Raw genomic sequence first — 27,638 nt, forward strand, 5'->3', positions numbered from 1 at the left:
ACACCAGTTTCTCTGTTTGTAAGGAAAGGTAACCTGTTTTCTAGTTTGGGGCTCTTTTTTTTTAAAGAAGAGAGAATTAATATCAGACATTTTTTTTTAAAAAAACCCAACAGCAACATTAGTAATGGATATTTAGGCACTTACCTTTCTGAGGGGCTATTTGCTCATATTAATACTGACAATAAACAATTTTCTGTCCTCTGAACTGTTTGTGAAGAGCTTGAATAGTTAACATTCTTAATCCATGACAAAAATATTTGTAATAACTTCTGCTTTCTATGGAAGGCTGAGCAGCTTTTTTTTAGTTTTCTTTCTCCTCCCATGTCGTGCCCCCCCCCCCCCCTTTTTTTTTTCTGTTTTGGTGGGAATCATTTAAGGTCAAGACTGGGATAAAATAGAGGAGCAGAGTGGTCAGGTGTACTCACTCTGCTACTGATCTGGTAATGTGAAGAATTCCAGAAATGCCAGATGTCTCATTCATCAGCATTCAGAAAACCCAGGCAAAGAAAGCCACCTTATTGCAGAAGTACAGTATGGAAAAATAGTTGGTTTACAGGCATTGCTTTTTTTTCCCAGAAGCAGCCTTTTGCTGAGGAAATGTGATTGCAGATGCTTTGTCTCTACAGCTTTAGCTTTGTGCCAAGCTGGAGAAAGGGAGAAGGACACAGCTCTGGTGCTGCCCAACAACCTGGTTATACCAGCAAGGAAGAACAAGCCCCTTTAACAAGTGGTAGGAGAGCACTCATTTTCTTAATTTTTTTTTTAGAGAGGAGAAGCATGTAGGTAGATTTGAATGGTCAGGGGGTTATGGAAACTTGGCTGGAAGGGGTTGATGTAGTGATTGTTCCCAGCATACTGAAAGGGTTGGAGCTAACTAGACAACATTTAGCATGGCCATAATTTCTAGCTGTTGAGAGTACAGCTTCAGCTCACGTGGGGGACACAAGGATGTACTAGGAGATTTTATATGTTAGCATTAGATCAAAACTGTAGTCACAATAATAGTCTTTTCAATATATATTTTTAATTCTTTTGGTCTGTTTTCTTCTACTGTGAAATAAATAATCTGGGGGTGCTGTACTCATGGGGCAGGATAACTGCAGCTTTGGTTGCAAGATCTTGCTCGTTCTTTTCCTCAACACACCTCATTCCCCTCCGCCCCCTGAATTTGAGCGTGGGCTATGACAGTGCAGGCGGTAAAAGAAACTCCATAAAATGGGAGCTGGCGGTTACAAGGGGAGGTGTGTTCAAATGATACCGCAACCACTCAACATGGTGTTTGCAGTGCTTTACTTCGTGACATTCTGGACCAAAATAATTCCAAAGGAGGTTGAGGGAGGAGAAGAAGGAGCATCAGCAATGATGTCAGTTAAGCCCAAGCAACTGTGAGTGAAAGAGCCGGTGTCTGTACAGAGTTGTGTGCTAACCCAAGCCCTCATATCGTACCCATCAGCAAGTTTAGTGCTCCCTCTCGTGGCAGATTCTGACCAGTAAATCCGTCGTAACTCGTTAGTGGCAAAACGTGCTTGTGCTTAGCTATACGTATCTGGCATCCAAACTATTTTAATGCTACTATGTACCAAGCTTAATAGACTTATAAACACAAATAGCACTGAATTCTTTTTTATTGACACTGGGTGGGTGGGTGGGGGGGAATCTTTCACCATCTGATCAACTGAAGTTTGCCAAATGAAAATAGACAAAACAAATGTTTATGTACGTGCAAACATTGCAGATCAAACTGCTAAAAGAAATAACTAAAAGACAGGTCTTGTGCTAAGATCAAGCAGCAGAAAAATAGCAAATAGGTAAATGACTATTAAGTAGGTCTTACTTTGAAACTTCCCATTTAAACAAAGAATAAACAACAATAACACCACCAAATAAAGCCACAGCAGGTAATAGTTGCTCTTCTAAACTTTTATACACTATATATTAATCACTCTGTCTTTCAGTTATTTCCTCTGATAAAACTGACTTCTGTGAAGTCTCAGCAAGGCCATCTTGGCTAAAAGCGTAACATTAGACAGGAGCCTGTCTAATGCCCTGTTGTAATGAAGAAATGGTGGGGGTTGGCTTCTCTTTTCTTTCTTTTTCTTTGTTGAGTATATCTGGAAACAAGAATCTGATTCTATGCACATATTAGATTTAATTTTCCAATGCTGGCTGGTGTCTGAAGATCCTGGAACAAAAAGGTGGCTCTTGGTAAAGCAAGATTCTTCTTGGTCCGCAGGTAACATAGAAGAAAGTTTTTGGTTTTTTGTATAAATCATGTTTTTATTAAATTGCCTTTTTTTTCCTTTTTTTTTTTTTTTTTTTTTTTTTTTTTTTTTGTAAACAGTTCTTCTGGGTTTGTTTATTTGTTTTTAAGAGGCGAGCCATCATGGTGCTTCTCTATAGATATCTAACATTTCTATTTTGTCTTTAGAGATCCATTTTGGCTCCAGTTCCAGGTTATGTCATTCTATTATACATCATCAGAGGCAGGTGTTCAGCTTTAAGTATTGACAGATTTTCTCAGTAGGAATATGTTGAAGCTTCTAACTCTGCTAAACATATTAATTTGACTGTTACAATCCAAAAACTGTAAAAATGGTGAAATGGAAAGATACAAACAGTATTATTGACACTGTATTGTCAAATGTTTGCACTGAGACCCCATGTACCATATATTTTATTTTTAAAAAATCATATTTATATCCATTTACATAAGACTTACACATTTTAAAAGAAATACATACACAGGAAATACATAAATGTCTAATATTTTACAGTAAAACAGATGGAACAATGTAAAAATGAGTGGCTTCATTTGATAAAAGCTTTGGATGTGCACTACTGCCAAATTTCTGATGACAGAGATGCTGAGAGGAAAGGGGGAGGGTGTTTTGTTTTTCTTTTATTTTGGTAGTAATTTAGGTATTTTTTTTTATTCTTGTTTTAAACTAACCAATACATGAAAGGAACATCATAACTCTTTGTCTGAGAAACTGTATGTATTCTCTTCCCTATTACCCTGTTCTTGCAGAGAGTTTTAATGCTCTTTTTTCCTAAGTAGTGGTAGTGCACTTCAGGTAAAGTAGAAGAAAGAGATGACATCTAAGAGAAAAAATAAACAAACATTAATTAGAAAGATTCTTTGATTCTAATTTGGTCTAGGATGCAATGACACCAGAAAAGTATTATAGGACTAAGTAAGCTATTGAATGTTTTACTAAAACATGGGGTTTGAGTGTCTGAGGGAGACATGCATTTGTTGTTTAATTTTAGCTCTGCAACATAAATCTATTAATAATGCATTTTAATCTATTGTTGTCCTAGATCAAAATAGGCTCCTGCTTATGTTAATTTTACAGTTGTTTTCTTGCTGTTTAGATTCAGCACTGCAGTTTGTTTCCTGCATCTGGAGACCTTTGCCTGTTTGGCACAAGGCTGAACACACATTTTAAGTGTATAGACCTTGTTGATGTACTCTGTGATTCTCATGTTCACTGCAGCTTGATAGCATTTATCTTTTTCACCCTGATGATTTCTCTGCTATGGATCAGCTGTTTCCAGATTATCAGTCACGACTTTTTGGAACTCTTCTTCTCCATCTGTCTACACATCCTCCTTGGAAACCTTCATTTGTTACGTACACCATTGGTTTTTGCCAAATCTCCTTTGACATTTTGTTAGAATAGAAGTGAAACTAGTGTATTCTATTGCCCCAGCCTATGGCAGTGAAACTGTCCTGACTGAGCCTTCTGACTTGGTGGTGACAAGCGTTTTAATAAGAGAAGAGTGTTGGGAAAGCTTAGACAGTGTGACTGCCACATCCACTGGCTGTGTAACGGCATTGCAGATGCTCAGCTGGGCAACAGTCACCACAGCAGAAAGCTTTACCTGTCCCATGTGCTCTATGGTAAACTTCTTGCAAGATTAAATGGCCAGACACCAGCAGTCTTAAAGTTCTTAACTGGACTGTGCGGAATATGCTTATGTAACTGTTCTGAGAATGTCAGTTCATGGTTTCTGGCAGCTTGTCATGGTGGTTTCAACAAGTGTTTAAAAAAAATACCTGAAACACAACTTGAAAGCATATTAATTGAACACAGCTATTGTGAAGGCACTGTAAGACACTGTAAGGTTGTATCCAATTGATATTGTTGGCATAAACTGTTTTGAAATACGAGGCTTTGACATTCTCTGAGAAAGGTGAGTAGCATAATGCACCTGCTGTGATCACAGGCCATGTCATTTGTTCCACGTGCAACCTGTTTGCAGTTCTTTTTTCAGTCTGCTCTTCACATGCATATTCCCTTTTGCTATATTAGAAATTCTCTTTTATTGCTATTTTGTGATAGCTCATCCAGCTGTCCATCCCCTCTGCTTCTCAGTTAGAATCAGTCCCTGATTCTGTGCATGCAGATGGTTTAGTCACCAGAGTAACACAGTATTCTGCTGTATTCTAGGCAAGGTGTTACAAGCCTGGGTCTCAGTCTGACCTGGATCTGGAAAATTTCAGGAGGCATGTTGTAATAAATAATTGTCCCTTTTGTCCCACTATCAATCAGTTCCCGCGAAGAAACTGTTACTCAGGAACTGTGATCACAAAATTCTGAAAACTCTTCTGTTGCCCTTCAACCAACCTCACATCCCCCATATGAGCAGATTTTGTTTATGCATTCATCCTTGAGAGTCAGGTAATGGGTTTTAAGTTTGATTTAATAACGAAGGAAATTTTTCCCTACATATTTTTTATATAATTCACTGAAATCCAAAATTATTTTAACTTGCTCTTTGGTTTCTAACCTGCATGACATTTTGAAATTGCACTTATGAACAGTAACAGTGTATGTTCTGTCTAGTCCATACCATCTTGTTGCTTCTCTAAAAGGAGTATATATGGAAAGTTAAAGGAAATAGTAGTATATTAGTGTCAGTCATCCTCATATATTAACCTTTACAATTTAGAGGTAAATTTGATGTTCTTACGAATCTCTCAAGCATTTAAGATTGGAGTGTAATCAGTGAAATAGTGGAAAAGCAGCAAGTACTGATATGATACTTATTAATTGAATGATACTTGAAACATTACTAATACTGCTATAGAAATTTCAGTTTTTATAGCCTGTGTAACTTTGTATAAACATATTTTTGCTCAAAATACATAACTCCCATATTTACAGTGCCAGCAAATTTTGCTACTGTATTTCTGTTTGTGGATTGCTACTTTTTAGACAATTTTTGAATGCAGCAGGAATATACAGTTTGGATAATCTTAAATTATTTTTTGTTAAGCTACCAATTTTCAATTTCTGCCCTTGTTGCACTCTTCAGACCTATTAGAAAGCATCATCTCACGTGCCTGACCCATTACTATTGGCCTAATAGACAGCTTGGTGTTCCAACTTAATTACTTGGTCATACTTTATTGCTTTCAATTTTGCAATTCTGAAGCATAGAGGAGAAAATATATGCATCTCTGCTATCAGTTTCTACCCCTGCTGAACACAGTGAGAGTACTGTTATTGACTTTCCTGACGTAACACCAAGCTCTAATCTATACATACATACACATAAAAAGATTTATGTAGTTTAAGTGTTTCATCATCATCTTTGTAGGACTAGCTGATAAACTTAGTTATTTTAGAAAAAAAAGATAAAATATCTCCTATACTTATTTTTAAGTGGTGACATGTAAAGGTTCCTTTTTTACTAGATTAAGATTTTATACTCTTGCAGTCTCCTGAAGATCTATGAAGTAAGGCTCATGTCATCAGCAGGATCGTGAGCAATCTACATTTTCCGCTGGTAACATTTGCTGTTCCTAAGCACTTTCTGAACCTGCCCAGGTTTAGTAAAATCTTGATGGCCCCAAGCCTCTCCCAGACTTGGGGATCTCAAAAAAAAAAAAAAGGCCTTTGTTGCAGATCCTGGCATGTCTTGCCTACAATATGTAATAGCTATTGAAGCACACTATCCAAATATTCTTTCCAGCTCCCCTACAATCCCCTGAGTAACTAAATGGAAAACAGTTTTGCTGACAAAATATTAGCATGAAATGGTGCCAGACTGATGAAAGCGCTCATCATGTTAGTATTTTTTGCAAAACTTGTGATGTAGCAGAAACCAGTGTATTCCCATAGAGCTCTGGAAATGTGAATATGTGAGACTCATAGCCACATTCAGAAGATAAGTGGGGGGAAATGCAACATGAATTCCATCACTAAATGTGATCCAAAGTTGCACCCAGCTCAGAATATCCTTTCTTTGTCACTGGTCAATTCTGAGTGATTTGAAAACTACAAGAATCTCTGAAATAGGTAACTTTGGAAGATTTTCTGTATAGGGGAAGTTTTGTTCAAACTTTAGGCAGCTACCTGATGTTCTAATGTGACCCATATCTCTCGTTAAAAAAAAAAAAGAGTAAATTGCTTCTGCTTTACTAGCTTTTTTTTTTTCCTCACACACGTGCACACCCACCCCTCCCCCTTTCTAGCTACTGGCAGAACTCCTTCAAGATCTCATGAAGTAAATTGACTCCCTGTGCCTATTGCTGTCTCTCCAATTCTAGCTTTAAGTTTGAGAGCATACAAAATACATTATGGTTGGTGAGCCATCATCTGAACAGAGTTGTCTGAAAACTTTTGTCTTATCTGCTAAAATGGTTCCAGCAGAAGGAACCTGCTCTTTGAGATAGGGAAAAGAATAGCATAGCATCTCCTGGACTGAGCTTGAGACTCTTGTGATCAAATGACCACCCTAGCGAGTCTGAGTGAGCCCTCTGCTCCGTTCTGTCTCTTGCTTGAATGATGCCAAGGATTATTTGGTGTAGCATACAGTTACAACGAGCTTTCATGATGGCCCCTTATGGATACTCACAACAATTCAGTGCTGGCTTCTTTGCTAGGCCTTGTCAGCATGAGTATGTGCGAACTGTTGAGCTGTCTAACCTCTGCAGTCGTGATGAAGCAACTGCAAATTGCAAAAAAAAAAAAAAAAAAAAAAAAGAAACAAACCAGAACCTCTTTAGAATCATGAAGAAAACAAAGCAGTCTGTTTCCCACTGCAAGGGTGGCTATTCAATTGCTCCGTGGCTTACTATAACATGATCTGGGCATGGTCTAGTTCAGAACTCCGTTTCTTCATGTCTGGTGTACTACTGAAATCTGTCTTAAGTGGATGCAGCTTAAAACTCAATTTTGTCTTTATTTTGTTGGAAGTCCTAATGCTGTACCTATCCTGCTGTTTAAATACTGCTGCTTTCTTAGCACTGGGAGGTAGGAAGTGAGATCCTGGATGAAGACGTAGGTCTTCAAAGACACCTACCTTTAAGTCTACTGAGTTCAGTACCCAGTTCAATGACAAACTGCCTGGAAGACCTCAAGTAAATCACTAAACCTCCCTTGTGTCTTAGTTGCCCATCTTTAAAATGGTAATAATATCTTCTACATCATATTATGGCTAGAAGATGAATGTTTTGAAGGTTCTTAGCTACTAGAGTAATGCAGGCCATGGAAACACCTAGGGAGCCAGTATCTTCATTTGTACACGGAACGTGCCTTGGAAAGGATTCTTGTTTTACAGCTTCATCATTTTCAAAAAGTGCAGGATTAAAAGCAAAGCGTGCATATGAGCAGTGAAAATGGAAATCAGTGATGCAATCAGTAAATTATTCAATCTGTAATTGCAACTACAAAGTTGTTTTTAAAGGTGAGAAACTTCAATGGAATTTAGATGGCTCTATAGATGGCAATATTGTCATACCAAGTTCATTCAAGAGTTACAGAATGTAATCGCTACAAGCACACTACAAGCAGTGTACTAAATTACTTTGGGACAAGTCTATGCATAGACCTAAATTCTCCCATGAGGAAATAAACAGCAGTATTTCAAATGGGCCAGTCTGTACTAGTACTTCTCAGAACTTCAGGCGTGTATACATGGCTTTCTCATCCACATACCTGAAGGAATAGCTGGAATGGAATTTTCTCCTTGCTCTCTTGCAATGATTTCCAAATTTTACTTATTTTTTTTATATATGATCTGCTTGCTACTTTTCCAATCATTGCTGAGTTAGTGAATCTTTTGGAAATTAAAAGATTCTCAGAGAAAATTAAGACTGGTATACAGTAACTCAGTACCTGAAATTCAGTATTTGTTAACTATACCACCTGTCTGATTGTTATTAATTTTTATCAGCTTGAGTTATTTGATGGTCAAGGCTAAGCTAGTTAGTTTAAAATTCAAATAGGAAAATAAAGGTGATAGCCATTTCTTAATTCATTCTCTAAAATAGACTCCACCTGCTAGAGAGGGTAACGAGCTAAAAAAATTGTTTAGACATTATGTGCAATGTTAGGTGAAAGTCAGTAAATTAATTCCTCTCTTTCTGATGGCTAGATGGCTTTTTTCTTATTTTTAAACAAACACTGACAGTCCAAAGCAAACCTGAAAAAATCAATAGTGGGCCGAGTCAGTGCTTTTCCATTCCCTATATCAACTCTCCCAGACTCCACTCATCCTAGTTACATGAATGCAGTCTTTCTGGTGCAATATGGACAGGCGGTAAATGTCAATTTAGAAGAAGCCTCTTGCTTTTCAACAGTTAAGTGCAGAAATGACTGCATACCATCAGTTGGCATCTTCCGTGACTGCCCTGATGTTGTGGTTAATCTGAACCCAGCTGGCAGCGTTTCCGAGGAGCCCGGCATCATGCTGATCCCATGAACCTCACGTGGAGGAAATTGTCGTCGCCAGGACGGGCCACGTCTGAAGTTCTTGTCATCGCTCTGTCAACACAAGAGTTGTATTTGATAAAGCAAAATGAATTTTTTTGATTAATTATCCTGCTGTCTGCTGCCTCTCCCACTGTCAAATGTGTTCCACAACGACTACATGCTCTGTTGCATTGCATCCAGTAACTGCAGTGCATTTGAGACACTCTTGTAAAAGTAAATGCTTTAGAAAATATTAAATGCTAGGGTGGGAAACTCTTCTTAAATCTCTGGCTTGATACATTTAGAGGGTTTTAGTATCAGCTAAAGTAGAACTTTCTTATAAGTCAGATGTCTTGCAAATACAGCGACAGATACTTCAGTGGTTTGTTACTGCATTAGGAGGCTTATGTGAAGCGCTAATAAAGAATTAAACACTCATGTGCATGCACAGATTTCATAGGTATCTCACATTTTCAGCAAGTCCTTAAAAGTTTTATTTCTCCTCACATGCAGAAGTCCAAGATGAACATTTTTGCACTGGACTCTTACCTTAAGATGGGTATTTTCCATAGGTGGAATTGAGATTCTCCATCCTAGATAACTACCCCAAATCCCATTCTATTGCATATTGATTAACTTTGAAGAACCAAAAAACCCCCAAACCAAAACCCCACCAAAAATCCACTTTTCTTCTTTCTTCTTTATTTTTAAAGAAAATAAGGGTCCTACAGAATAGGTTGCACAGGTATCCCACCCCCCTGCCACTTGCTCTGGCCAGTGAATCTTCCACTTCTTTCTGCATGTTTCCTCTATGGAAAATGTTCATCTTAAGGTAAGAGTGCAGTGCCAAATTTAGCATCCAAAATTAGATTAATATGTAGCCATACTGAGGTTACTTTAAAAACCTTGCCTGGCATTTACTAAGTTGACTCTTTAACAATGTGCAAATGTCTTCATACATTCAATTTAATTTTTATATTTTACTGTGATATTTGATAAATACTGAAAATAAAATTAATTACTTCCTCAAGTCGTCTTTCAGTTCCTAGTGCTAAAAGGTTGTTGTATTCTCTCTCAAGGATCTGCCGTGCCTAGAGATACCAAAGTGAAAAATTAAAATTTTTGAAGATGAATAAAAGGCAATAATGGGTACAGATTAACCAGAAGTAGCATGAGCAAACTTGCCTGGGTGTTTTGTGTTGGAATCTGTAATAATAAAGCTAAACTGCTGTAATCAAAGTTTTCATCCAGTGCTATAAGTGAACCATGTACGCCACTTTCTAGAATATTATTTGCATATTCTCGGAGGCCAATAGCTTGTATCCAGCGTATGACTCGATCATTGCTCCATACCAGCACATCTGTAAGGACATAACACCGGTTCAGTCTCCTGATACCCAGTAACCTCTGAACTGTACAGGTGAATGCATGCAGTTGTGCATGCACTGTGGATGTCATACTGCTTTATTTCTTAAATGAGGAATACCAGCAAACTATTAATATATCTGTATTAAAGCTATTCATATAGCTATTCAAAAAAAATGGGTGATTTGAGCAACCTTCCAGTTAAATGTGTATTCTAAATAATGTTTCCAAAGGAGAAACGTGCCTCCAGAGGACATCTCCAGAATGCAATTCCTCCCACCTCCTGTGGCCCTTTTCAATTCTTAGGCAAGATTTTACAGTTTAATAGTGCCAGGGCACAGGAAAAATATCCATTCCTCGAGGCTTTACTTGAGAGTTTTGTATTAAACATTTTGAGCACCAGGTCAGCACCTACCATTTTATAACATGCCATAAAGCAAACGACAAGTTCACAGTTTTAGAGAGTAAAACTATTTTTAGCTCAGAAAGCTGGTTGAGCTGTTAAGGTCCATGCCAATTATAAAGCTAAGGCAACAAAATGAGCTAGGAAACTATTTTTGAGGATTTGACTGTTATATTAAAAAATATCCTATCCTGCCTGTAAGACTAAAAGTTACTTATACTGATCTTTTTACATGCAAGTGGAAATGTAATACTGAGTTTTGTGTTACTAAGTGATGAAGCTTTTTCCTGAAATCTTGCAAATCAAGCTAATGTAGCTGTTCTGGGAATGGCATTCTCCACTGCCTGCCAAGAACATCCCAGACTTTAGTGTCAGGATCTGCTGAAACACAGCATGGCAGCCAGGGATCACTGAAACCGAATTCTACCTGGGACCATGTCTAACTGACCAATGCATGACAGAGTGAAAGTCAGACAGAAGAGGCTGTGAGTTATTACCCTTGTTCTAGCAGTGGCTAGCATTGAAGCAACACCAGAATCTGAGACGCTCCCGCATCAGTCTCCAGCTGTACTGAAACTGATGCCTCACACATCCAAGGCAAAGTCTTTGCATCAGCGCATGCCATCATCTGCCTTGACCAAATGCACATTTTCACTGTAGCCATTCCTCCTTTTAATTAATTCCCCCTTTTTTTAGCTCTTCCAATCAGCATTGTGCTTGAGAAGTGTTAACTGCTACCTTTGCTAGAGCTGGAAATGCTTAAAGGAGTCAAAGGATTCACTTCTGATAATGGAAAAAAACCCAACCACTCTGATTATTACGAGCCTGCAACTGCTCTAGAGAGCTTTACACAGAAAAATACTTTAAATTCAGCTGTTAAATATTCTAATAAGGCCACTTCTGTTAGGAACTTGTTCTTATATCCAACCAGCTGCCTCAGTGGCTACCCCTCCAAGCAACGTTTTTATGATAAGCATTTTGAAGAAAGAAATCACAGACAAAGGTTTTCAAAAGCAGGAGCACAGTATCAGGGTCCTGAGTGCTCCCATTTCCCACTGTTGCCCCCAGCACATCCTATTGAGCTGTAGGTTATTTGGTCTTCTGCTTCTGAGACTGAAAGAGGCTAGGATAAGATCCATCCCCCCAGTCCAGTTTAGCAAAACACATGTATCAAAGCACCATTTGGAATTGCAGCCCCAATTTAGCGAAGTACTTAACTGTGCCTGATTTAAGGAGATATTTTGTGTTCTGAAGACAGATGGACTTACGTTAAGTTTTACTTAAAACACATGCTCAAATGCTCTGCTAAAATGGCATGACAATGGATTAACAGTGTCAAGCTTCAAGAGAAGAAACATTCCCAGTATTCATTCCCAGGAACTTTCACCTTTTATTTCATGCTGACTCATTTCTCTTCGCTTTTCCAGTTCTTTTCTATCATAATTCAACCTCTTTAAACACATGATTCCATATTGTAGGCTTGTTCTGTTATTTAAAGAGAAACATTTACAGAGTTAATAAAGAGAATTTTGAAGATGGGAATGTACGTAGGGTGTTATTTCTGGCATTACATATGAGGTATTTCATGGTGTCCGCAGAGCAAATCTTGAGGACAGCGAGGAGAGCTAAACCATTCAAAAAACCCCACCAAATTCAAAAATGAAATGGACAAAACCAAAACAAGTATGTTCTTTCTAGCATAAGAAACCCCAAACATTAGAAATCATATTCAGAAAAGGTCAGCCCTTGCAAGCCATCAAATGTTTTGTCAAATCAGGCCTCAAAAAAGTGACAAATCAGACACCATGTTTAAAAAAATCCACTTCTTGTCACATAAACATCATTCTCCCTAAAGTCTAAATGCCTTTATTTCTGTATTTCCAATTTAGCTTCCTGGCTATATCCCTAGATAACCCAAACAACTGTCAATTTGCTCGTACTGTTAACAGCTTTTATGTACTACACACAGTAGCTTTTCATTATTATGAGAACTCAGGGCTTCAAATCTTAGTCTACCACTTTCTGATACTTTAAAGCACTTAATAAATTATTACCATTTCTGTATTGTCAGGCCCTTATATATATTAATGGTTCTCCCACTTATTGTGAAATTTATCTGTATCGGTATCAGTTTTGAGAGACATAATTGCCATGTGGTTGCTATTACTAAAAGAATCTCTCTCAATTCAGGTTTCTGACACTCAGCACTCACTTATCTGTGTGGTTTTCCACACCAGAACAACAGAAAGTAAGTGTTTTTATTCTGTGCAGCAGTGAGCACTATGTCAGACACATAAAGTTCTTTATAGGTGTAGTTTTATGCCAACATACCGATGAAAGCTATCCACCATTTTTAAGTGCACACGCAGATCTTTCTTTGTCAGGTGATCTAACATTCTTGCATCTACGAGGCATTCCATAAAATAACTTCGGTACTGAGGTAAGCCCAGACTGGGGAGCCATTCGTTACCTATCCATTCGTGGTTCATATCACCATAAGCCAGGGTCTACAGGGAAAAAAAAGGTAGAGGGGAATAAATTCTTGAGTTTGTTCAAGGTTGCACCACAGACTAAAGACAGACTATCTCTCTACTATGCTCATTTCTAGTGAGACTTCCTAGCTTAGAAACCCTGTCTAAAAACCTCCCAGCATTCTGTTTTTACATCATTTTGGCATTGGGGCTAGAAGCCACTGTGAGATATTTGTTACTGACAGCAGTTTTGCCTGTTGTGGCTTGTTTTCTATCTGTAAATTTTAAGCAATTTTTTGTAATAAGAAATGATAGTTTCAATTTTGAGTTTTAAATGCAAGCAAACATTACACAATCAAAATGTGTTTGTTTCATATCTTGCTTTCAATTGACCTTCTAGAATATTATGCTAGGCAAATCCTACATTGAACTTGGTAATACAAACATGGCCCCAGGGAATCAACTGAAGCTTGTGTCACTGTTTAAGCGGCGGCTAGGATTTCCTAAATAGGACCTAATGACACTTCATGGTTACACACATGTAGTCCTTTCAAGACTACAAGTTAGCTTCAGTTGTTTGTCAGCCAGGCTTTTGTTCACCATCAGTCAGAGCAGGTGAGCATACACATTCTAATACTCAGGTATTTTCAACTGTGAACAGTTTAAACCTAAGTGCATCATATGTGGTGCTCAAGAGATTAATTCTTTAAGATAGGAGCAAATCAGATTCCTCCTAGAAGCCAGTATTCAGGCATTAAGCTACTTCGCTGTTCAGTTGAAATTTCAATAGGGTAAGGAAAAAAACACACGCATGTTGAGCTATTTTTATAGGAGTTTCACAATCAAGACGTAAAATAGATTTTACATCTCGCTATGGCCAATTATTTTGTAATACTAAAGCTTAACAGAAAAGAGAACTCATAAATTGTAAGATTAACACCTTCTCAATAGGATCACGCTCAGCTTTGAGCATCGCTTTCAAGCCTAACTATTTTTCGGGTTTTGTTTTTAACGTATCCTGTTATTACACACAAAAGGGTAACACAGTGTGAGCTGGATGTATTTTCTATGGGGGAAAAGACAGTCCCCTCATTTCTCATTCTGGTGAGATTTTGAAGAAGAAAGAAATGCCATAAGTAAAGACAGTAAGATTGTGTAAGTGTGCATGTTAAAGGCAGAGAAAGAAGTTTAAAAATAGAAGTAACTAATAGTCTAATGAAATTGAAAAAATTTCTTCCTAATTATACAAGACTATTTGTAGACTGATACTTGGGTGTGATTTATACTGTTGTCCTAGAAAAAGTCCAGTGTAATTTTAGAAATGTTAGATCTCAAACTCTTGGCATATTTTATTAGCCTGTTCTCAAAAATGAGGAAAATATTTATTTAGATTTAGTTGGGAGGTAGAATGGGTCTCTGGAATGTAACCATTTCTTTCAAGAAAAATATTTGCAGCATATATGCCTCTTTGTGCTTTACCTAGCAAACCTGTCCAGAGAATATTTTTTTTTGTATGAGAACTCTAAAATGTGTAAATCATAATTCAATCGTTGAGATACTGTCATAATACTATACTCTATGCATATTGATACACTGTTAATTACATTATTATTGGCTTTTCATTGAAAAAAAGTATGTGAAAGTGTCATACCTGAGCCCAGCTGCCTTCTTCAGACTCCTTCTGTTATCAGCAAGAAGCAATTAGTAAAGCAGGTAAAAAGACAATAAAAATGAGTTATAAAAAGATGTGGTTTTCATGTGTATGTTAATCTTAGTACAAATGAAAACACACACATAAAATGTGCTGATAAAGTAACTCCAGCAGTGGCAATGCCCTAGGCTATACCTTTAAAATTACAAGACCAAACCCATAAAATCTTAGTAGGGCAAATCTCACTATGTTTTCAGGATATAAAATCATTATAGCTTGGTGAAACTTTACAGCATTATCTTAAACACTTTTTATGGTTTCACAATCAAATCACAACCATTTACTTACAAAGCTGGGCATTAGAGATGCCATTTTTTGTTTCTAGTTAGATTATGCGACATTCACAATAAAAAGCTGTCTTCTTGTGACTGTATTGTAAAGGAGCTTTCTATGTAACAATTCTTATGGCAAAATTAGATTTCCTGGCTGGCCAGTTAAACAGGATCAACTCTATTTCTGGTCAGTTGAGTGTTGTTATGTTTGTATTTATCTTTACCAAGAATAATATAATTAAAAATGAGCTCTGTTGTAAACAAAAATAAATTATCGATGAGAATCTGCTTCATGAACATTTATGACAAAATTTAAAATAGCATAGCAAGCATAAATTTCTAAGAAATAAGTCTTTATTGCATCAAATTTTAATTTCAGTACCTCCTTCACCATTTATGAATTGGCTGACTACAAAATTTTCCAAACTGAAGACAGGTTTCCAGACTCACTGTAGGGTTATATCATGTTTTATAAGCACTGTTATGAAGTTGTTATGATAAAAACAAAACCTAAAATAACATATGTTCAATGTAAAAAGAGAGAACTATTGAATAAAATCCATTAATATTTATTTATGTCCCTGCAAAGCAGGGAGAGGTTTGACAAAAACTAATAAATAAATAACACCATGCACCCTAAATCAAAGAGCATGAATTCACAAGTATGGACATGAAAGACCCAGCATTAATGAAAACACCAAGTTGTGTAATGCACCCTTCTCAAGCCTGTACTTATTTTTCTATTTCAGCAGATATAAAACTATATTTAGAGAGGTACTAGGGAGTAGAGTACAGGGGAAATGTCACAGCTGTAACTGCAACAATTTCATTTCACTAAATGTGGTTTCACACTGGCAGTGAAACTATAATGTACTGTCAAACTCCAATACCAGTTTTACGTTCACACAATTTTTGTGATTGCAGTACAGTTTGTAATGTCTTTTGCTGAGAAATAATGTAACTGTTCTTTAAATTCAATTTCACTACTCCCTGCAATTTTCTAATGGCATGCTTGGGAAGCATCCTACAGAAGATACGGCATATACATTAAAGCTGATACATCCTAGTTCTCTTTCAAGCACTGAAACCATTTTAAATGGAAGTGGAAAGACTAACCGTTTTAGCTGGAGCAGCAAGATTTTCCATTTCTTCATGGGTCACCCAAACATTGCCTGAGGGCTATGGACAAGGCCCACAGGAAGGCAGGTGGGATCCACATTAGGTAAGCAGTGGTAAAGAAGAAAGGCAGCACCACTGTAAGTTAACAGCGTATAGCATCACCATCAGCACAACCATGTTCTTGCCTCTACCAAGCTGCAACTAGAGACAACTTTAGACAACTTGTTTTATATATTTTGTTAGAGGTTTCTGAACAGATGTGATGGAGTATTTCAACTAGAACAGATGGATGAAGTCCAGCAGAGCACCGTCACAAAGGAAAGAATGATAATTTAAGCTGCATTTCAAGTGGCAAATATAACCTTTAGCTCATAGCTCTGTCTGGAGGTAAACTTCAGTTCTCAAAGATTTTCCAGCCTAAATATTCTGCACACATCACATGCTCATATTGTCATCTAAATAATGATTGCTTCCGCCAAGTTTCTGTAAATCAAAAACGTCAAGAGAATTCACTTGAAAAACTATTTTTCCTCATCCTATTGTTTTCAGTCAGATTATTACTAGGACAATGAAATGAGGCAGGGAGGGGGTATGGAAGTCTGCTGTGTTTTCCTGAGAGCTGAAGTAAAAGAGCTCCTTCCCTGAGAAAGACTTGGGACTCAGAAATGCACGTTCCAGGGCAGGGCAGCTTTGTGCTGCCAATTACTCAGGAAGAATTAAAACACAAGGCAAAATTATTCCCAATGTTACTAGCTTGAATGTACCCTTTTCTCATTTCGTGTCAGTCAGTGCTCTTAGGCTTTGAAATATGCTCTTATGCTTTTCAAATCAAAATGAATTTTGTTTAGCATTCAACATCATGTTGAATACATACCACTTTACATAGGTGAAATCCATTATGATACATAATATTACCATGGTTATGACATATACAATTGTTCTGAGGCGAGAAAATAATCAGATGGGGAACTATAATACTTCAAGAACCCTAGCAACATGAAGATAAAAGGCCAGTCAATAGGAACATTAGAGTCCTGTTGCCCAGTTACTTGTGTAGCTCAGTGGATCTGGCACCCCTCAAAAGTATTTCAATTCTAATTTCCACCAAAAGATTCTCCATTAATTCCATGAAGAGATTACAAATCATCATTCTTATCATTATTATTAACATCATTATTACTGTCTTACTTTTAGAAGTCTGGGCTGCACTACTTGAGTAGTCTTTTTGCCTCACTTCTACACCATGATTCCCATCTGATCAAGCCTTTTTTTTTTTTTTGTTTGTTTGTTTGCTTTTGGTTTTGTTACAGTTTCTGTTGTGTCTTTCATGGCTATCAACATGAGCCTTTCAGAATGAAACTCCCCTTTTGTTACCTTGTTTCTTTTTCTCATCAGTTTGGCCTGGTTTTCTTCATTTTCCACTAAAAGCTAAAAGGTACTCCTTTATCTACGGCACATATTCTTACTCTCCCCTAATCTACTTTCTTGCTCTTTTTGATATATTCCCCTTTCCTTTCAGACTTGTATCTCTGTGTTTCTTCTTTACTCGCTTCCTTCCCATCTGCTGCCACTCTCTCCCTTCCTCACCAAATGCACATGCTCCACTTCTCCCTTCCAGACTTTCCCTTCATACCTCCAATCACTGATTCTCTTAAAAGCATAAAGAATTTACTCAGATTAGATAACATTTGAAAGGATGCAAAAAAGGGGAATGTAAATAAGAATCAAAAGAGCTGTGTTCCCACATAACCTCTCCTCCCTCCTGCCTTATCCCCCTGTACCCCTCCCCCTGCACCCCCTCAAAAAAAAAAAAAAAAAAAAAAAAAAGGAAAGAAAGAGAGAAACAAACAAACAAAAAAAAGAGAAATGCAATCTGATTTGGTTGGGAGAAATTACTTGAAGGAAGAGAAAGGAAAAAAATACAGGTAAAATTACAAATAAGATGCTCAATACTGATCATTTAGATAACATCAAGGTTAATCAAAAGCACGGCTTAAAAAAAAAGAATAATATCTGCTATAAGGAAAGATATCAGCGATCAACTATCAAGCAAGTGATGAGCAGGTCCTTCTAAGTCTCTATAGGACAGTTCTCACTGATTGTGAAGTGTGTATTACCATAGAGCCACTCATACTGCAAAAGTCTTTCTGCAGACTCCTGCAGGGTGAGGCAGGGAAGAAAAAGTTAGCTGAACAGGACTCACTGTTCTGGATGTTGGAGGTGCTGATGGACTTGTCAGCGATACCATCTCCTGGATTGCTAGTCGAAGCTTTAAGCGATGAAGAGGATTGCTGATTCCAATTTCTCTTTGAATCTCAGTATCAGACAAAGCAGACATAATAGCTCCGCTCTTCACGTTGGCACGGCAGGCAGCGACATACCAGGCTGGCATGCCTAGCCAGAGCTGTTGAGAGAAAGGACACATTCATCCAAAGCATTGCTTCATTTCTCAAATAAAATTAATCAAGGCACTTATCAACCTGAAGCATGGTAATACACAAAAATGAGTATGTATATCATAGTCTTTAACAAAACAAAATTGTTTCAGAAGCTTTGAAATTGCCATGGCTTCATGTGAACTCTTTTTTGTTGCTTTTCTTGTAACCAGAACCTTATAGCAAGGGATACTTTGAATTATTATTAGAGCTGTGTACCTCTATCACCTGGGCTACTCCTTTCCTAGGTCTTTAATGAGCAAGTAATGGCAAAAGTCAGTGTTACCGCCCATCTGATAGTCTTATCATATACAGGAAACAAACTAAGAGGAATTAAGTAATTTTTTCACTTTTGTACTAAACTGGCTTTCTTTTTCCTTGTTAATCCCCATAGTGTACTCAATCTTACACTCCTCAGCTTTTATTTTCTTGGTAAAAATGAACCAAGCACAGTTCAGAAAACCAACTTAGTGACGACTGAGAATACTGTAAATTTGGGATCAACCTGGTATGGTGTCACATACTAACTAGAAATACTGGTTAGAAGTTGCAGTACAATGTGAGCACAGCTACATTACCACCTAGGACAGCAACCGCCTCTCACCTCACCACTTAGTCTTTCCTTGTAAGAGGTACTCTCTACTCCTAGCAGTCTTTCCTGGGACCTATCGAGTATGAATTCTTCTTGGTTTTCTCAGCTTTCTCATTTTGCGCTGCCTTATTAATATGACTGTCAGGGTCTACAGCTCTTTGCTCCCGAAGGAGGTAATTCCAGAGCAGCAATACATGCATGTGGGAAGTTTTTGTCACAGTATGAAATACAGCAAAAACTGTGAGAAGGACATAAGCAGTGAATGCCATAATCACTGAGATAACACAATGGAACACAAAGACAGACCTAGCTAGGTGCATCTTGAGTAGGCCATCAGAATTAGCCAGTTTTTTTATTTTTTTTCTCTTAATAATGGTTTACTGAAAGAGGACACAAGGTCAAGGGAATGAGTCAAAATATGCCATCAGTAAATTCACCAATAAATCTGGAAAGCAGTGACAATTTGAAAGGATTTTTATTTAATTTCTCAAAATACAGGGAAGTACTGTGTGGTTATTAACAAGTCTATACCTTATCTAGGAAATATTTGGTTAAAACAGCTGTTCGATCACTTTCATGTCACAGAGAAACAGACTTGAATGTCAGATGCCAAAAAAACTCAGTCAGGTTTTTCTGTACTGACCCCTGATGCATCGCAGAGCTTGAGGGATGACTGCATTGTGTTTCAAAAAGCCATTCTCACTGACGGGATGAGGTGCTGCCCTTCATCCATGCTAGTACAGACCTTAAAAGTATGATATAATTCCAACTAACCATAATAACAAAATACAAAGTTTCATGAAAGTAAAAAAATGTAACCAAGAATTATATAGATTACACCCAGCTGTGCTTAAACAAAGGACCATGAGGAATCTATGCATACCTTTAAAATGTATTTAATATTCTCATTTAATTTGACATTTTTTTTTTCATGTATGCACTTGAAAAGCAGGAAAGCATAAATGCTGGGAGTCATTCAGCCTGCAGAAATAGATTCAATTGTTTGCCACTCATTAGGTAAATCAGTTCTTTAACAAATTAGGTAAGTTAGTTCTTTAACAAACAGCTGTCTCTACCAGGAAATGAGGTTAGATGAAAATAGTTTCTAAAAAGAAGGCACAGTAATTGTTCTAGGCAGAGAACCCAGATATCAAGAATTATATACTTTTCCAGAATTAGCTAAGAAAAGCCACAGCTCTTAAAATATATCTCAGCTATGTCTGTGCTACATAGGAATGTCCAGAATATGCTAAGGCTGAAATGTCACATCCTGAAAAGTCTGGAAATGTCACAACTGTGACCACATACACTTCTTTAATTTGGGTCTTCGTCTCTTTTAATATTACTTTTTTTTTTTTTTTTTTTTTTTTTTTAGTCAAAAGGTCACAAATTATATTTTCCCCAGGAGAGTATGAAATGCACAGTGTCCATCTGCTGACTGAATACACTGATGCTCACTGCATAAATACAGTACTTCTGGCCTCATATCTTTTTATCATCAGTATTCAATCTCCATTGAATACTGCAACATAAACTTCCTCATGGGTTTTCCTGTGCTAATCTCATCATATTTCCCCAAAAGTTCATAGACATCAATTTCTCTTTACAGCCCCTCTCTGAGACAGTGGGAAGCATATCCTATTCTGCAGCTAAGAATCAAAGAAAAAAAGATTAGGGCTTAACTTGTCAGAAATATCTTCATATTTTGGATCACCCTGGAGGACATCAAGGGCAGATTTTTCTCAGTATTCAGAAATGTATAGACCTTTGTATGTTCGTGTTTCCAGCAAATCCACTTTGACTGTAATATTGAATATTTCCTACTGATACAAATCTGGTTATACAACTCAGTCATATGAAAAAGTCAGGTAGCAGCCAAATTAATGAATGTTCCATATTAACAGAGATAATTTTTGGGAAGGAAGATATCATCCCATTTTCCAAGGTCGTGCACAAATGCTTGAGCTGCCTTTCTGCAGTTTTCATTTCATCTTTTTCATTAGGTACCTTCAGCAATTTTAATATGAAGCAGAAATTTTGTAGACATCAGCTGCTTTCATTCTTCAGTCTTTTATTCCCTGAACATATTCCTGTTTAAAGCTTTAGAAAGGGACCTTTTTTTTTAATTGAAGGGGAAAACTCTGTGAATTCTATCTGATAATCAGTGGATGATACCCACAACAGAAAAAAGAACAGGTGTGAATACACAGGGATGCTTGATATAGACAAGGAATAGACACCTGTTCCTTGAGCCAACAAAGAGCTTGTACGTCTGCTGAAGTAACACAGCCTTGCCACATAAGGGTGACTGTGTATTTGTATAAGAATATCGTTACTTTCTGCCTTGTCTTTGATTTACACCATCCAGTGTCAAAATCTGCTTAGTGTTCATGGGACAGTGCGCAGGAGAGAGAGAAGGAGACTTTTACAGTCTTTTTTGGATTTTGTAAGAATGAGCACATAGAAGCAGTCTACAAATGTGACTCACATTTCCAAGTTATAGCCGACACTTACCTCCAGCCAGGCAACCACTGTTGGCCCATCCCACTGTGCAAAGGGCAAACCCTTCCTCCGAGCTTCTTCCAGAAGTTCATGTCTGAAAATGGATGAAGAAAATGTTAAATACCAAGAGGTATGTGTAGGGACAATATAGATGCAACTGTGCCTTTTTGTTAAGGGTAACAACAGTGAAGCATGATGGCAGGCATAGAAATGGCATAGAAAAGGCATAGAAAACACCAGTGAATAATACAGCTCCTTCCCCTTTTTAAATGTATTCCTCTGTTTCCACCTCTTTTTTTTTCCTTCTTTTTTTTTTTTTTTTTCTTGGTGCATTTTGACATCCCTTTAAACAACTAACATAGAAAAGGCAAGGTTTCTGCCCTTTCTTAGATGAAGCAATACAGAATTGGGATAACCTGTATAAAAGGATCATCCGTATAATAGAAGACCTTGGTGATGAGACAAAACTGAAGGATTCCTCCTGAGTATCTGAATCCTTTAGTTCTGATTTGGTAGTGACCCAGGAAGACCTGAAATTGCCAACTTCTAAATCTGAGCTAAGCATGGATGTAATGCAGCCGGCTCTGAGAGGTCTCTCTATTTGAAACAGTAAACTTGCTGGACCAGCTATGCACAATTTTAGGGTCTCTAGAGTACAGCTATTCTGCATTTTAAATAAGCCAGCCATGGCTAATTAAGAGTTGCTTGTACCTTTAATAATTCCATGTTATTTTTTTTTTCATTATTGCTTATATACAAAATAAATCTACGTGGTTTACTGATATATCTGTTTTTATAATCATAGAATTGATGTGGCTTCTCAATTTTATACATATACATATATACATAGATATATTTTTACTGAGTTGATCAGCTACCAATCCACCTCCTGCATCTGCAGCTTCTCTGGTTTGCAATGAGTGTGTATATAAAACATAATTCTCAAAGCTTAAAATATACTTTTAATATAGTGGCATTAAATATTTGGTAAAGTTATGTATAGACCAGCCAAGTAGAATATGAGGAAAATGGTCTATATTAAACACATTCAACCATTTGACCAGACGTTTTTGTTCCTGGAGCAGGAATGAAGAACCCACTGTGGCGGCAGCATAGAAAAAGCAGTCCTTCAGAAGTCTTTTTTTTTTTCCTGGTATTTAACAACATATTTTCAGCTGCCTCCTACTGAGTGAAACACAAAAGAATGCTCTCAGCAAGAAGTTGTAGTGAAAAACAAATTAGACAGGGACTATGCTAATGTAGTATTAAAATTTGCTTACATTCCCATATAACAAGGAAACCTTGGAATTATAGCTTCAGTTTTGCTCTGTCCTCCTTCGCTACTGCAGCCTTTGGGGTTCAATTATCCCTTGGCAATTTTTAACTGCATTACCAGCCTTTCAAATATATGTACTATAAAAATACAGGAGATAAAAGCGATGCGGTGATCTTACTTGTAAGGAGTACTCCCTTCTGGGATTTTTGCACTGCCAAGGGGCCAGATTGAGAGAATTTGGCTTTAGTAGTAAATGGAACTCAAATATCCATTTTGCATACATGATAAAGTCCCTGGCTCTGGATATTAATAGAAAGACAGCTGCTTGATTTTCTGTGTTTATGCCATAATAATACGTAACATTACAAATACCTGACAGCATTATCGAAGTTAATCTGACTTCTCCTCCCACACATCTTTTGCAGCATATTTTATCCTTTGTCACTCAGATGTCCAAAGACATTGTAGAGCTATCCTTGCTTTCTGTGAAAGCATAATCCCCAGTAAAATGAGAAGTTGCGCTCTGGGTATACAAACACCATGTTACCTTCAGTAGCTGGTGGAGGTACAGGAATCCCATATTCCCAGGGAGACATATACACTGAGCTGCTTAGGAAAGCAGAATTAAGGTATGTCCAGACTTGGCCACCTCCCAGCTACCTGTGGATGAGGTATGTGGGTTGCAGCCTTCCCTTGGAGTTGGTTCTGCAGGGTGCCTGCAAAGCTACAGCAGTGCTATAACTCCATCATGTGCCACAACAGGGCTACAGCTGGCATGGTTGCCCTGAGAGAGAGCCAAGCTTTCAGGGATGTCTCTTCCTCACCTGGCTGGTTTTGGTGACCTAAGGCAGAGCATGGACTGTGCAAAACCCTGTGCAACTTGCTCCTTCCCCAAAGTCAGCCCAAGCCCAGGGATCTGCACCTTCTGCAGATGGAGACACTGTTCTTGGAGGAATCTGACCTCAGATTTTTCCTTATCTAGGCTTTTCTCTTCACCCATCCCAACTGAAAGAGCAGGGCTGGCTAACATAGTAAGTAAAAAAAGGAGGCTATGTCTTTCAGGGCCACTGGCTGCCTTTGCTTGTGTTGGTCTCCTGCAGCAGCAGCACATGGTCTACAAGGAGATGGGAACAAAGTTTTAGCCTATTTCTTTGATTTGGTGTTAAATCCCTGTGTGGCTTCAGGAACCGAGGTGCCTCCAGAAGAGGCATTAGCACTTTAAAGTCTCACTTCCATGATAAACTTAATTCCTTCATGCTGGAATTATAAAGTATGTATTTCTAGACAGTCTTCTGTGACTTTGCAACATCTGAACTGGCCTGAGGCTTGGTGTGGAAGTTTAGCATTATTCCAGTGCTTCTTAAACAAATACAGCCTCCGAAAGTCAGAAAGCACCGCTGTTACCTCAGAGCCAGCCTGGCTCACAGAGCTGGAAGCAAATCTAGCTGTGGTTGTTGATTCTGCCTGAAGAAAATGGGGCCAGGCAAGAAATGGAATGCCCTAGGTATATGCTATAGCCAAAGACTAGAGTATGATTAACATAATCCAAAGGGTCTTGGCATGTAGAAGGAAAGTGTTTCAGATTAAAAATATTTTTAGTGTAAAGTTAAAATCCTATACTTTGACATGCACACGGACTACAGCCATCATAAGGCCTGTGCCTCACTTACTGGTGTGGAAGACTACAATTATTTTTATAATATTTCTTTTCCTTTAAAAAATAATTTTATGCCTCAGAACTTATGCTTCCTTCCCTTAGATGTTTAAACACCTCTCAAATATTAAAGATTACTTTAAATTATATTTTACTTCCTGAACAGTATTCTTTGACTACTTTTTAATACACACTAGAAGATATGAAGAACACGAACCTTCAATTTCTAAACCAGAACTAAACCCAGAATTTCTGTTTTTCTGACTGAGAGAGATATTCTTCAGTCAGCAGTCAAAGAGAATTCTGGGGATTTTTTTTATATGAACTAGCACTACAGAAAAAACTCCACTCTTTCAAAATAAGTTCAAAGTGCCATGTAAGGGGTGGGTGGGTGGGCGGGCGGGGGAAGTATTGCTTTGATCAATAGTGCAAATTATCAGAAAAATTAATCCAGTGATCTGCCTATTTTGGAATATAACCCAAATATTTTAGAACAGCTTGAATGTACTATTGTCCTTGTGGGATAGTCACTGGCTTCCTGAAAACAGAAGGTCCCTAAAGCCAAATATTGGCTACTGCAGTTCAGTTTTCCTTACAAAGACATACACTTGATCACAGGAGGAAGAAGAGATGAATACCCTAAAGCTCATCTTATTTTCTTGCATTACAAAGATAGGGTTTGGAGATTGTGAATAGGATTACGCAGTTTCTCTTATTTGGAAGATGCTTTGCAAGGGAACGTAGGGATTTTCTCCTCCTAAGACTTTGTCAGAAGAGTACTACATGTTATAATGTTTCCACTTCACATTGGTAAGGAGGTAGGGAATTAAAACGTAATTATTTCCATGCTCATTTTGTTTTTTGGCAACATATGAAAACAAACCAATAAGGAAGAATTTACATGAATTAGGCATTACTATAAATGCTATTATTTTGCTGATAGGGCTTTAAACCACTTACCACCACTGAAATGAATTCCAAATTAAAGCTGTATTTTTAAATATAACATTATTACTGTTCAAGAATAAAATCTACTTCCTGGAGACATTATGGGAGGAAGTGCAATATCCTGTTTAAAAGATATCATCACTCTGAGCCTGGTTTTGCAAAGTAAGGAAATTTGGTGAACATCAGCTGTTTAGCATTCATCCAAAATCTGAGATATGCTTGTATTTGTTTTAGAAAGAGTGCCTCATAAATTAGGCTGTCTTCACTCTTTTATCAAAGACAGAAAAGAAAAATCACATCAAGTTGTGTTGTAGAGTTGTGTGTCAGAGAAGCAGGGTTGCCTCCTTAGCATTGACTTCTAATGTCTAATCGTCCCCAAAATTCCTTCCTAAAGATACCATTACACTGGGCCATTTTCTTTGGCACCATTTTGCTGAGAGCCAGGTGCAGCTGCCCAAATCAACCTATCAAGATGAGAGCACAGCTGTCTCATACTATGTGGACTATGAATGCTTCAGTATCCCTCTGGACGACAGAGGTACATGGGAGCAAAAGGAAGGGGAAAATGATAAGAGCAAAACTATGTTGTTATTTTGCAAATTTTCTATTTTATATTTATCTTTCCCTTGCACCAGGAAAATTCTAGTACTGTATAGATAGCCCTAACCAACTCATTGCATAAAACTCAATGAACTTCATTAAAAGAAGAATAATCTTTAAATAGACATGTGTGGGAAGTTAACAAGATCTTGATTTAAAACACGTCATTCGGTGACATTCAGTTTTCCTTACAAAGATGAGGCTACCCCTATGAAGCAAACAAGAAATAACAGCATAGTATTTCTGATACACATAAAGCAAACGCTCTCTGTAGTACACAAAGTCCAGACACTGTCCTGATGAAACCTGAACAGTGTTTCAGCACAGATATTCGTATTTCTGCAAATAATAGCATTTACTCTGATAGTTCTAGTGGAGAAGAGCCCTCATGGGATATTATATTCTGCATATTGTAATGTCTCTTAGTTAAAATGTAATCATAAATGTGAAATAAATTGAAAAGGAGGCACAGTGAAGTAAAACGTCAAATCATGTTTGTAAAATACAAGCAGATTTTGTAAAAAAAAATTTGCCTAATTGCTAATTTGGATTTTTATGAAATGGCCTTTACTCCCAGACATTTTCTTAAGAAGACAACAGATGAAATTGTTTACCTAGCAGATCGCCTGATTATTATTATTACTGACACTATCACTTTTATTATTATCAATATTAAAATGTTTAGTTTACAACAAAATATACTTGATAAGTTTCTAGAAGAGAAATAGACAGAAAGGAAAGACCAAGTATACTGTATTTGTCTGAGTAATCCTATGATTTCATATTCATATCATAATATTAAAATTAAATGCACCTGCCTCTTGAAAGGTAACATACATTGAAACACTTCAAAATTCAGGAGAGAGGATTTCTAATGTATAAATATGGTCTTGAATGTCATCTTTACTACTGTCATTTGATAAATAGTCAAGAGAGTCTAGAATCCTGTAGCTAAGACCATTACATGACAAAAGGCATTTGTATAAATTCATAATTATAATAAGTGTCTAATAAAAAATAAGAAGCTATATTTCATCTATTTTTGTTCTGCAATAGTATAGATGTTTTTAAAGTGGTGGTGGTGGTGGGAGAAGAGACTCAGACTTGATATTGCCATACAGTGCTGATTTGATTTAATTTAATCTGAAAGGATCCATCTGACTGCACTAATTAAAAATTGGGCCAGATCTTATTTCAGCTTTGGCACTTAAGTGATTGGTTTTTAAACCATTTGAAATCTTCATTCTTTCTCCTTTTGGATATTCGATATTATAGTCAGACAGGACAATGGACAAAATTAAATTCCCTTTTTTTTTTACAAAATGTTTATATCAAACTTTAAGGAGTTTTCAGAAAAAATGACTGAAACAGAAATCAGGATACAGCTAATAAATCTGTTTTTAAATCTATAAAATCAGGAAGGACAAATTTAACATAAACCCAGATAACACAGATTAGCAAAGCACATTTAACAGTGTACATTTTAAGTGTATGCAAACTGAAGGGCAGCATTCTTTTTTCTGAAGATGTATATTAAACAAAGTGGGGCATGTTCAGGAATGCTTAATACAGACCCTAACAAATT

General features: G+C 37.2%; 1 protein-coding gene and 1 long non-coding RNA gene across 15 annotated transcripts in view; one reads left to right on the forward strand and one right to left on the reverse strand.

Moving 5' to 3' along the window:
• The first annotated feature begins 349 nt into the window (after positions 1–349).
• LOC308066251 lies at positions 350–6,999 on the forward strand. The gene is made up of 2 exons (XR_013929086.1): positions 350–730; positions 1,286–6,999. It is a non-coding gene; the product is annotated as an uncharacterized lncRNA (long non-coding RNA).
• Positions 2,984–27,638, reverse strand: part of PPFIA2 (PTPRF interacting protein alpha 2) — a 356,002-nt gene continuing 331,347 nt past the window's right edge. For 5 of the 14 annotated variants that reach the window (XM_080393254.1, XM_080393251.1, XM_080393249.1 and 2 more), the window contains 9 exons: positions 21,588–21,669; positions 18,250–18,450; positions 16,044–16,106; positions 14,596–14,625; positions 12,805–12,980; positions 11,861–11,958; positions 9,891–10,066; positions 9,728–9,796; positions 6,978–8,777 (listed from right to left, as the gene is read on the reverse strand). In XM_080393254.1, coding sequence (XP_080249380.1) covers positions 8,514–8,777; positions 9,728–9,796; positions 9,891–10,066; positions 11,861–11,958; positions 12,805–12,980; positions 14,596–14,625; positions 16,044–16,106; positions 18,250–18,450; positions 21,588–21,669 — 1,159 coding nt within the window. In that variant the 3' untranslated portion in view covers positions 6,978–8,513. The other 9 variants (XM_080393253.1, XM_080393250.1, XM_080393245.1 and 6 more) reach the window with 3 other exon arrangements.

Source organism: Falco punctatus, assembly GCF_963210335.1.
Source record: "Falco punctatus genome assembly, chromosome: 6".
Classification (NCBI taxonomy): Eukaryota; Metazoa; Chordata; class Aves; order Falconiformes; family Falconidae; genus Falco; species Falco punctatus.